The sequence below is a fragment of the Anabrus simplex genome, chromosome 1 (assembly GCF_040414725.1).
Source record: "Anabrus simplex isolate iqAnaSimp1 chromosome 1, ASM4041472v1, whole genome shotgun sequence".
Taxonomy (NCBI): domain Eukaryota; kingdom Metazoa; phylum Arthropoda; class Insecta; order Orthoptera; family Tettigoniidae; genus Anabrus; species Anabrus simplex.
In genome coordinates this window covers 642,015,381-642,028,513 of record NC_090265.1, presented here as the reverse complement: position 1 = coordinate 642,028,513, position 13,133 = coordinate 642,015,381, and the positions used below count along the sequence as shown (strand labels likewise).

The window sequence follows — 13,133 nt, the reverse complement described above, 5'->3', positions numbered from 1 at the left end:
AACTTGGAAATTTATCAAACATTTCTCTTGATAAATCATTCCAATCCCTTATCCTCATCCTATAAATGAAAATTTTTCCCAATTTGCCCTCTTGAATTCAAACTTTATCTTCTTCTCCTTCTTCTTTTATGACCACATAGGATCACTTTAGTCAGTCCGTCGTTCAGGTCTCTTTGAAGGGATTGTTCGGGCTTTGCGGTCCTCCCAGTATTTCTTCAGATGCTCTGATCTTCGTGCCCTTTCCTCAGTTCAAAATGTGCATGTTGTTGGTTTGTTTTGTGTAAGGGTAAAGCAGAGGTTTGTATTCTTGAGTTTTCTATTCAATTTTATCTTATTTGTGGTGTCTTCCGTTGTAAGGCCTATTTCCTTCAGATCCTCTCTTACTTCTCTGATCCATTTACATCCTGTTGTGGTATTTTTTGAGACGAGATTGTGTTGTACTAGTTGTTTCAGAAGTCTCGAATCCTGCATCCTCATGATATGTCCAAAGAATCCCAGTCTCCTCTTACACATAGTATCTGTAATGGGTTTCAGCTCTTTGTACACGACTTTGTTAGGTATTATCTGCCACTGTCCATCTTTCTGGTATTTTTTGTTGATGCAGGTTCTTCCAATCCTCCTTTCAGTTTTCTGAATCTGTCAGTCTTTGATTGTTTATTCAGGTAAAAGAGTGTTTCTGCTGCATATGTAGCTTCCGGTTTTATAACTGTGTTGTAGTGTTTTATTTATGTATTTATTGATAGACATTTCTTTTTGTAGATATCCCATGTTAATTTTTGTGCTTTAGCTATTCTATTTGTTCTTATTTGGATTGAGATTTTTTCATTTAGGTTATGTGTTATTACTTCTCCAAGATATTTAAATTGAGTTACTATTTTGATTTTATTACCATTTATGGTGACTTCTTTTCGCTGTGTTGGTTTTTGGGGCATAATTTCTGTTTTTTTCAAGTGATATTTTGAGGCCAATTTTATTTGCAATGTTTTGAAGTTCTGATATCTGGGTTTTTGCTTCTTTTATGTCCACTGCTAGTAATGCTAAATCATCAGCAAAACCCAGGCAATTTGTTTTGATTTTTCGGCCAATCTTTATTTTGGGGGGACATTTCCTAAACCATTCCCTCATTACCATTTCTAGAGCACAGTTAAATAATAGTGGTGAGAGCCCATCTCCCTTCCGTAGTCCAGTTTTAATTTCAAATGTCTCTGATGTTTCACCCCTAAACTTCACTTTTGATTTGGTGTTGGTGAGAGTCAATTTTATCATGTTTATTAATTTGGGGTGTAGTCCAAGATGTCTTAAAATTTTCACCATATCTCTGTTTCTTCTCCTGTTATAGTCCATTATCAACTTAAGACTCATGATCTCATCAGGACAGCTCCTCCAGGGTCTGAAACCTCCTTGATATTCTCCTTTATCTTCATATTATAGTCTTTCCTACTTTGGAAAGCTCCACTCAAGCTTGGTGTAGTCACCATATGACTAGCATTGCACCTACCTTGCATAACTTTAAAATAAAGATCCTGTAAGTGAAATGAAAGAGAAGGATGAATGATACATTAACAAATAATCAGACACCATTTTATTACCATATCAGCCTTTAATGTCTCATATGTGTCTTGAATGGGATTATTATGTACAAGGGGAAAATATAATACATCACAGAGACCTAACTACATGTTGGCATAACGTTTATAAGAAATGATGTTTATGTCACCAGATACAAGGACAGGAGTTGCGCTATACTAAATGAGTTGTTTCGTTCTATTGTCTTATTCTGTACATTCATCAGCACCCAATCCATGACGTTGGTCCAGTCACTTGCAATAATACTGATGGCGGTCTCTCGTCATAAACTCATTTACAAGAAGGTCAACCAGAATAGTTGAAGCGAAGGTACTGGCTGTGACAATGTGCAATGGAACGAGAGGAGATCCTGTGACGGGTCTCTATTCAATGTAGATATCTTCAGTAGGGTAAGCTGTTTCAATAAACTTGGTGTAGAACCTTTGGAAGGCTCTCCTAAAACAGAAATCATAGACAGTTCCTTTCTTTAACTTATGGTGACAAACACTCATAATTTACAATGACTTAAAATGTAGACCTAACTTTCTCAAGGGGCAGCAGTCTATGTGCACAGCATAGAACCTATCTAAAATGAATAATTTATTAGTCATACTCCCTTCTGAAATTTTTAAATTGTATTTCCTAAGGGAGGTAAAAACTATACCACCTTACACGTCTGTGGTTGTTTGTATATTTGCCCCATAGAAACCTAAAATTAATGTGTTGGAGCATTTGGCAGTGTTTTCCATTAATATCCCTGAAACTTATGAGTCGTTAATCAGTAAAGATCACATAAATCAGTTGTTAGAGCATTGTTACTAACAGTATATCGCCAGAACTGTATAAAGGGCTCCCATTCATCTATGTTTTGCTGAAAAAGTTATGGTTTTCAGTGAAGTGTCCTGGTGTCATGACACTTCATCTGAGATGTGAATTGTCCCGGTTTTTAATTTTTCTGAATTATCAGTTTTAAGTTTACCACAACACATAATGTAAACACAAAGAAATTTATTCAGTCGAGGTCACATAAATCGGTTCTTAGAGTGCTGTTACTGCAGCATATCACTAGAACTGTGCATCCTGTATGCAAGTAATGCAGTTGACACAGTACTGGCCTCATTTGGAAATGTTCTATGTTCATTTCATGGTATTGTATAGGCTGAAGGCTTGAAGAGTAATGCCAAAGAGTTTGAATTTTGGAAGAACAATTTGTGTACAGTGGAAGAGAGGTGACCACAGATATTTAATGTGATGAAAAATGAAATATAAATGTAATTGTTAGTTTGTGCTTGACAATCATCATCATCATCATTTCCCTTTATCCAGCTGTAGCCGGGTAGGGACAAATATGGTTCCTCTCCACTTTCTTCGGTCTTTCCACCACTCCTCCTCCAAAACTGTGTCCCAGTCCAGGTTTCTTTCTATAATGCTGCGTTGGATGGTATCCTTCCATCTCAATCGTGGTCGTCCACGGCCTCTCCTTCCTTGGATTTGCATTTCCATCACCTTTTTTGGCATTCTTTCTTCGCTCATTCGCTTTATGTGCCCAAACCATCTTAGTCGGCTCTTCTCTATTCTATCATTCATTTTTTCCACTCCAATTTCTTCCCGGATTTTCTCATTCCTTATTTTGTCTCTTCTACTCTTCTGTATCATACTCCTCAAGAACTTCATTTCGGCTGCCTGTATTCGACTCTCATGCTTCTTTGTCATTGTCCAAGTTTCTGCTCCGTAAGTTGTTATGGGTACGTAATACATCTTGTACATAGTATCCTTTGCTTCCGTTGGCACATCTTTGTCCCATAACATGTTTCTTACACTATGATAGAAACAACTTCCAACTTGAATCCTTTTACTAATCTCAGCATCCAGTTGAGCATTCTCCATTAATTCACTCCCCAGGTATTTAAACGTTTTCACTACTTCCAGGGGCTTGTCTGCAAGTCTAATCTGACCTTTCCCTTCTTTCTCCCCTCTAGTCATAACAAGAGTTTTACTCTTTTCTACACTTATTTTCAATCCACATTCTTTGATCTTCCCATTCACCACATTCAACTGTTCTTGAACCTTCCTGTCGTCTTCTCCCCAAATCACAATATCATCTGCAAATAACATCATGTTCATTTCTCTTCCTCCATATGCTGCTTTTGCTGTTCTCATGATGTCATCCATTACTATTGTAAACAGGATTGGTGATAGAACACTTCCCTGTCTCAGCCCACTAGTTATTTTGAACCAACTTGTCCTGCCAACTTGTGTTTGCACGCAACTACAACATTCCTTATACAATGCCATGATCATTTTTATTAATCCCTGTCCAATTCCTTTTTGCACCAGACTGTCCCAAACTTTCATCCTGGGGACACTGTCATATGCCTTTTCAGTGTCAATGAATGTCATCACCATATCATTCCCGTACTCCCAATGCTTTTCCATTAGTTGTCTCATAATGAAAATGGGCTCTATTGTTGACCTTCCACTTCTGAAACCAAACTGATTTTCCTGTATCTGATTCTCAACCCTCAACCTTATTCTACTTTCCAGTATCCTTTCCATTATCTTAGCAACATGGGATATTAGAGTAATTCCCCTGTAGTTCTTCAAAACTTTCTTATCACTTTTCTTGAAAATTGGGATGATTATTCCTTTTTGCCAATCCTCAGGGACCTCTTTATTCTCCTAGACATTCCTGAGAACCCGATATGTCCACTGGAGGCCTACAGCTCCCACTGCCTTTATCATCTCCACTGAAATTTCATCTATTCCAGCAGTTTTTCCATTCTTCATTTTTCTTACTGCCATTTCAGTTTCATTCATTGTAATTTCTTTATCCATTTCTTCATCAACTAATTGCCTTTCCTGGTCGTCCATTGAATGACTGTCATCCATTCTTATGTTCAGCAGCTTCTGAAAATACTCTCTCCATCTATTTCTTATTTCTTCTGGCTTTGTTAAAATTATGCCACCTTCATCCTTCACAAATCTGGTGTTTACTTGATCTCTCTTTTTGTTTCTTACGATACCATACAGTAATTTCTTGCTGCCCTCTGTATCATCTCTCAATTTTTTTCCTCTTTTCTTCCTCCACTACTTTCTTGGCCAAATTCTTTGCCTCCACACATTTTCTTCTACTTTCTTCAGTCTTAGATGTTTTCCATGCTTTCCATGCCATTTTCTTTTCCTTCACTTTACTGTAATCTTTACTCTATCATTCCACCAGTGTGTTTCTTTGTCTTTCACATTTCCTGATGTTCTACCACACACCTTTTCTGCACATCCAACCAGTGCTTCCTTAAATCTTTTCCATTCCTCTTCAACATTCCCCACCTCTGTCCTGGGTACCAAGGGTATTATTTCTCTTTGAAATTCTTCTTGTATGCTTTTCTTCTTCAACTTCCATACTTTAATTCTTTTCTCTCTTCTTAATTGGGGTTTTTCAATCTTTCCAACTTTCAATTTTCCTATCACAACTCTATGATCTCCAACGAAGGCTTCTTCAGGCATGGCTGTTACATCTACAAGGTTCTTCCGGTGTTCTTTCTCTATGATTATATAATCAATCATGGTCTTTATTCGTCTGTCTCCCCAACCATACCTTGTAATCTTCTGACTGTTCTTCCTAAACCAGGTGTTTCCAACAATCATTTGATTCCTCATGCAAAAATCCACCAACAACTCGCCTTCTGGATTTACATTTCCATATCCAAAGGGCCCTACAACATCTTCCTTTCCTTGTCTTTCTTTTCATTCCAACTTGTGCATTTAGATCTCCCATCAATAGTACTTCCTTATCTTCTATCTGTCTCTCCACTTCCTCTAAGAAGTCCTCTAGATGTTCATCTATGCAACCAGTTTGTGGGGCATACAACTGAAATATATCTTTCACGCCATTTTCAAACTAGAGTCTCATCATCATCATCATCATCATCCTATCGCTGATGTACTTTGTATATTCCACATATTCTTGGATTTCTCTTGTAAGTATGATGGCCACTCCATTTTTTGCTTCAGGTCCTCCGCTGTAATACAGCCTGTATCCTCCTCTCAGAGGGATCTCTCCTGTACCCCTCTTCTTGGTCTCGCACAGTCCAAGTATGGCTATATCTTTCTCTATCGTGAAGTCAACCAGTTCTTCTGTCTTTCCCGTCAGTGTCAGTACATTTACTGTTGCAATTTTGATGTAGTTTGGTGCTGGTTGCCCACTTTTCACAGTTCCCCCAGCACCTGAAGAGCTGCACGTGGCTTTTAGCAGGGGACGCTCTAACCTTTTCCGAGGCACCATATCTGCTTTGTCCATATAGGCTATTGTTACGATGGGCTCGCCACACCCAAAGGCATTTTATACCTACTGCCAGGTTCAAAATTAGGCCGCCCCTAACATGGAGACAGACGCCTTTCGTAGCCGCTCCTCTGGAGTACAGACGCTACGGGTATGCCCCTTCCACCATCTCCGCCGTACCGAAGTTCACCTTCTCCGCCATAGATGCCGTTGAGGTCTTCACTCGTAACCCTGAGCTGGGACCCATACCAGATGTTATACACCGGGTCAGTGTGCTCTGGGACTCACATAGGCAGGGGCGCCACTCCCTGGGTAGGGCTGCCTCCGAATACAATACCAGGATTAAATCCTACAGTTAGAAGGATTTTCTCACTGGCATCTTTTATGTGGAATGATAAATAAATTAAAAGTAGACCACGAACCTACTACGGTGTCGTAGCAGGCGGAGAGATGATACTCCAACGTGGCACACCTCAGGTGGAGGATAGGGGGTCCTCACTGGCTTGCCGACGGACTTGAGCGAAATAAAATAGCTGTCGCAGACCAAACACACAACATCAAGAAATCCATTAGTGTCTGTTCTGGCACCAGCGATTAATGGTCTGTGTTTGTTCACCTAGTTGGTGCGGCAGTGAAATATGGCTTGATCTCAACAATCAAGTCTGTAATTACCATGATCTTTATTAAAGATCACCACAACCAACTTCAACTTGAAGTAATCATGAAGGAACAAAAGGAAAGAAATCCGCTACCCCAGGCCCCAGTCAATGCACTGGACTTCCCTGGTCATCGGATTCTGGGGGACCAGGAACATCATGAGGAGAAGAGTCGGAGTTTCTCAAAATCTCTTCGCAAACACTACATTGGCACTCTCAATGCAAACACTCTCTTCAAACTTGGAAAACTAAAACAACTCACAGACATGCTAGAAAAATTTCACATCAAAATTCTTGCCATTCAAGAGACGCGCTTCATAGATGAAAAACCATTTCAAGACAGAAAATTACAGGATTTACAAAGGTAAACCTGCTGCCAGAAGAGAGTCACCATTACTGTTTGGTACAGTATTTGCAGTACACAAATCAGTTGTGGATAACATCATAGACTTCAATTCCATATCAGAATGTATCTCCACACTCTCCTTCAAATCAGGTAATAAATCATACAAAATGATCAATGCACATGTACTTCCAAATGACCATAACAGAAAGAACACACAAGAAATTGAAGACTTCTGGGAAGACATGGAAGAAGTAACCAACAATGTATCAGAAAGACTGTGAAAATTTTAATGGGAGACTTCAATGCGCAATTAGGTAAGGAGAGAAAATACAGACATATAACAGGCACGTACTTGGCACACATTCACACAAAGAAAAATGGGGAACACCTCATAAAATATTGTCAAAATTTTAACCTCAAAATTATGTTGATGCAATTTCAAAAGCCAAGACAAAATCTTACAACATGGAAAGCACCTAACACAGTGTGGGGAGAATTCGAGATTGATTATGTGGTCATTTCCAAGAAAAATATGCAGGAAATTTTAAATGTCAGAACTTGTAAAGGATTCTTCGAGTCTGATCATTATTTACTACAAGTTAAGATTAGGCCAATCCCAAGACAGAAAAAGACAGCGCGAAGTAAAATAGTCAAACCTGATCCAGGATACTTGAAGATAAATAGGGATAAAATCGTTGAAGAAATTCATAGGCATTCAACAGACACTTGGACAGATCTTGCGAAAACAGTTCAGAAGGCAATGCACTGGGGACAACCTCCTAGAAAACGAAAACATAGATGGTGGAACATAATTTGTGATCAAGCCATTGAGAGAAGAAAACAAGCATGGGAGAAGTTCAGCAGTAACAGAACATTAGAAACATGGAAGGAATTTCACTTATTTCAGAAAAAATTATTGAAGGAAATCAAAAGAGGAAAACGAGCATACGACAATAACAGGCTAAAAGAAATTGAGGCAGATTTCAAGAGAAATAATACAAGAAATTTTTACATAACTTTCAAAGAAAATATTAAGGGCTATCAATCTCCTAGGCTCTGCTTCTGAAGAACAGATGGATCCCTTGAAACAAACACAAAAGAAAACAGTAAAATTCTCAAACATTTCTTGATAAACTTCTTAATTGCAAGAAACCCACAGAAAAACTTTCCAAAAAACTATATCCAACCCCGATTCTAATCCACCCACAATAGAATAGAAAGAGGAAATCCATAAAACAAATGAAAAATAACAGAGCAGCAGGAGAGAATGGGATTATCGCCGAGATCTGGAAGCTCCAAGATGAAAACATTTTTTTAAAAGTCCATAAGATTATCACAGAAATTTGGGTCGCAAAGAAAGTGCCAGAGGAATGGAAATGTGCATTAATCCATCCATTACATAAAAAGGGTGATAAGTCAGATCCAAATAATTACAGAGGTACTTCACTAGTACCAGTTGTGTACAAAATTTTCTCTAAGGTGCTCTTTAACAGGCTAGAACCATAAGCGGATCCACAAATAGGGGAATACCAGGCAGGCTTCAGAAAAGGAAGATCATGCATCGAACAGATCTGAAACTTGATAACACTTTTGAAAGTCAGACAAACAAGAAACACTGTAGTTACCTTCGTGGACTTTATAAAAGCGTACGACTCCATAGACAGACAGACGCTCTTTGACATACTGGAAGAATATGGCATTGACAGAAGAACCAGAGCACTTAAATAACAGACGCTTACAGACACCACTTCCAAGATCAAGTTCATGGGAGAAATTTCAGAACTCTTCCAGATACACACAGGTGTCCAACAAGGAGATGGGATCTCACCAATCTTGTTCAATATGTTGTTAGACAAAATTATCAAGCAGTGGGAGGAACAAGTTAAAGGAATACAGCTGGGAAGAACACGTGAAACAAAAACCATCAGAAAATGTCTGGCATTTGCAGATGACATAGCCATACTCAGCAATAATACACAGGTGGAAAAGGAAGCACTGGAACGCTTGCATGAAATAGCTGCCAAAACAGAAGACCCAATACACGGAATGACAGAACAACAATGTGCATACCATGCATACTGTACATGCATCTGTAAAAACAGTTTAAAAAATGTAAATATTTAGGGGAATACATACAAATAGGAGGATCAAACAAGGCGTCTAACATAGAATGAATGGAAAGACTCCAGAAAGCATACAAACTCACATGGTCACATTATAATAAGAAAAGCATATCAAGACAGGCCAAACTTAGACACTACAAAACAGTCGTATTACCAGAAGCATTGTATGTGTCAGAAACGACCACAATTGGAGCATCAGGCATCACAGAGACAGAAAAAATAGAATGTAAAATTCTCAGAAAAATATTTGGACCAATACACAGAGATGGCATATGGATGAAACGACCTACTGAAGAGCTGCACCAGCACACTGACGGCTCACAGACATGATCAGGAAAGGCAGACTAATTTTCTATGGGCACATACAGAGAATGGGCAACAACAGACTTACAAAGAAAATCTTTGATGTATTAAGGCAGGTGGGAATTAACAGGCAAATGATAGGAGACCAAAAAGAATTCAGAAACAAAATTAGGAATACAAAATTTATAATAAATGAAAAGAAGAAGACAGGAACATTGTGGACAGAACAAAAGAAACAGGATGAAGAGATTTTGGGAAGAGAAGAGGAAGAAGGGAAAGAAGTGAAAATTGTGTCATCATGAGATATTCGAGTTCAAACACTGTCCATAAGGGCAAAAATGATATGAATGAATGAATGAAATTAAAAGTAGAAACAATTAATGGAGAAAACTTATTTCAAGGATATATCACATTATGAGTTTTTTTTATTTTGTGTCTAAAGACACAATCTGCTTACTTAGCAGATTAATTCTCATTATGAAAATTAAATAGGTAGAAGTGAGTATGTAAATAAAATAACATGAAATACGAGGAAAATTGTAATTGTATGTTACTTCTAATATCTGTAAAGTAAAATGATTTTGATGTTATTCCTTTATATTTGAATTTCACATTATTTGTATGTTCAAAGATGCTGTAAAGCTTGCGCTAAAAGTGTCCTGGTTTTATAATTTAATAAAATGGGATTTCTAGCTAAGCACCAAAAACAAGTTTTCAGAGATATTTGTGGAAAATACTGCCAAATGTATACAAACAACCATGGACATGTAAGGTGGTATATTTTTTACCTCCTTTAGGCAATATAATTTAAAAATAAATTTTTAAAAGGGGCTATTAATCATTTTAAATTGGCTCTATGCTGCACATAGAGACTGCTGCAACATCTAAGAGACCTCTTTGATTCAAGGATAATAATAAATAATAATGATAACTTCAGTTCAAAATTTTTGAATCACAATAAGAACAGTTTCCTTAACTGCTGCATAAATCAACATAAAAATGGTAATGTTCTCATGAGAAGTTTTGTATAATTGTTTCCAAATCCTTTAATTTTACAAGGGATATCTTGGGAACACCATCATACGTGGTCAAAGGTATGTTTTAAAATATCACTAATGGTTTGGCCTTTTAAATTTCTTTTTACTCTTTCTGAGTCTTCCATTTCTGAAAATGATCTTACAACATACTGGACGAGTAATCCAAATACCTGATGTAGAACTTTGTGAGGTTTAACACTATACATGCTTCAGCTTTGAAGTTAATGAAGTCACCCAGAATCACCCTTTCAAGGTTATCTGGTACAAGTGATTTCAGTACCTACATGTACCTTTGAATTAAAATGAAATGTCAGACCACTGGAGCTTATGGTTGCAACAGAATGAGGTTGCATGGTGAGATGCCCTGAACAACATTTGTTGGCATTTGAATAATTCCCTTACTGTTGAACTATGACAGAGCCCATTCAGTGCTATAGCTTATATAGATATGCTTCCCACAAGATGAATAAAATTAAATTTGGGAAATCATCACTATGCCTCTTTAAAAGTTAGGGCTACAAGTTATCAGGTAATTGCTCTTGAGCCTGGTACACAATAGCGAATTATTGCATTACTGTAACCACTCTTTTTTTGTGGATGCCACATCATAGTTATCATATAACCATCTGAGTGCCACCAGGTCTATAGTACTAATGGTGATCTCATCTTGAAGACATGACCTTCTCCATTTCATCTGTGTTAATCACGAGTGCATTGTGTATTCCAGTACAAAAACTTAGTTGATGACGATATGGTCACAAAATTTTGGCAGCATGCAATATACAAAGACAAAAGTGGTTTTGCTTTGCTTTTGCTTTGCTTTTGGATTTAAAATTTCTAACAATTAGGAATCATTACAGCAATTTCACCTACTTATCCAACAGACTTCAAATATTTGATGAATCTAGTTGAACTTGGGATTCAGAAATAAAAGTTCAGAGAGACAATTTCTGAGCAAGATTTGTAGTCTTCCTCATTTTCATTCTTTCCCACGTGAAAGATGTGAACAAATTCACTACTTTTTGCATGAATTTGGCACCCATCGTATGCATAGCAGCACCAATTTCAGATGTTTCTTCTAGCAATTTCTATATTTCAGATCCCATAGTAGCAGTCTGATTTTATGGATTTCAATTAAATCCAGGCACTTCTCATCATCACACACAAATGCTTTACAACGCTACACCTGGCTCAGAGAAATCGTACACATTTATCAACTAGCCCGTGTGGCATCCGTAAGCCTATTGGAGGTCTCCTTTGTGTTCACAGAAAAATACTGACAGTCAAGTGCTAGCACATCGTGTTAAGGAGCACGCTCAAAGTACGTTCATGTACATAGTTCTTAAGGTGTCTCTCCTAACATAATGTGATTACAGTAACCGTTATGTTTATGCAACAGCTCGCTAATGTGTACGTGCCTGAAGACTTTACACACAGATCCTCCAACACTTCCCAAACAGCCATTCTCTTAACAGTAGAAGAATAATAAATCTCACAGCAGTAGCTGGGAGTATACGCTGATGGTTCATGGGATAAGAATGGTAACCTGCTCATTTCTCAGCAGGTTCAGATATGCAATTTCTGAGCAAGATAGATCTTGTAGTCTTCCTGGTTTTCATTTTTTCCTACCTGAATGATGTGAACAATGGAATGAAAGTCATTTTGCATACCCTTGGAATATTGTAAACTACACCCACAACAACCACAGAATAGCCATAATAACAGTCTGTAAAATGGTAACCCAAGCTGTATCAGCCACAAACAAAACTCTGAAAGATACCGTAACGTGGGGTAATTCCGATATAATGGGGCATTATCGATCATTCGGTCTTCCTTCTGAAAACTGAGCCTTCCCGCGAAACCACGACGACAATGGATCCAATACGCGGCGTATAAACAAAGGGAACATTATTGGCTATCTGATTGCGCACTAAGAATATGTGCATTCTTGTCTACAATTCACCGGGAGAGGTTGTTAAGAAGTGAGAAATTTATTAAATTATCGCTGTCATTGGAAACTTCTGTTTCAGAAGGTCACATACCATACACTGGCGGTAAGTTAATACTGCAATCCTATCTTCTGTTATTTGGTATCATATAAAGCTTTTGCGTGAGTTTCTACATTACACTGTTTTAAAGTTACGGCTTTTTATATACGAAGTTGTCTTGTTATAGGGTAATACCGATCATGGTGAGGACATATGTGAAGAAACTGGGACCTGTCGGAAGGTGTAGATATAACCCTATCCACTTAGAGAATGCAGTAAAAGCTGTCCGTCAAGGGAAAATGAGTATCCGGAGAGCATCTGAACAGTTTGCTGTGCCATATACCACACTAAACGACAAATTGAAGAACAGATATTCACACAAGGTGGGTGCACCGACAGCCTTAACGAGGGAGGAGGAAAAAACTCTCGTTGAAGGGCTGCTGTTATGTGCCAGGTGGGGTTTCCCGCTCAGAAATACTGATATACGTAACATCGTCCAGGGTTACTTGAACCACGCTGGGAAGGTCGAGAAAAGGTTCGCAGATAACCGTCCCGGGTTAGAATGGATTCGAGGTTTTCTCAGGAGGAATCAGGAACTCACAGTGAGGATTGGGGAGAACACCAAACGATCCAGGGCAGCAGTTACGAGAGATATTATCATGGACTATTTCCATAACCTGCAAAACACACTAGAGGGAGTCCCTATGTCAAATATTATAAATTATGATGAGACAAATTTCTGTGATGATCCGGGAAATGTGAAGGTTGTTGTGAAACGTGGGGTCAAACATCCTGAGAGAATTTTAGACTCGTCGAAAACGAGTATCAGTGTTAT

The 13,133-nt window shown here is 38.1% G+C and overlaps 1 protein-coding gene across 3 annotated transcripts in view; it reads right to left on the bottom strand.

Annotated features, from left to right (window-relative positions):
* Positions 1-1,588: 1,588 nt before the first annotated feature.
* Aplip1 (JNK-interacting protein Aplip1) overlaps positions 1,589-13,133 on the bottom strand; it is a 218,111-nt gene continuing 206,566 nt past the window's right edge. For all 3 annotated transcript variants that reach the window (XM_067135745.2, XM_067135747.2, XM_067135746.2), the window contains one exon: positions 1,589-2,022. In XM_067135745.2, the coding sequence (XP_066991846.2) occupies positions 1,950-2,022 (73 nt within the window). In that variant the 3' untranslated portion in view covers positions 1,589-1,949. The remainder of the gene's footprint in view (positions 2,023-13,133) is intronic.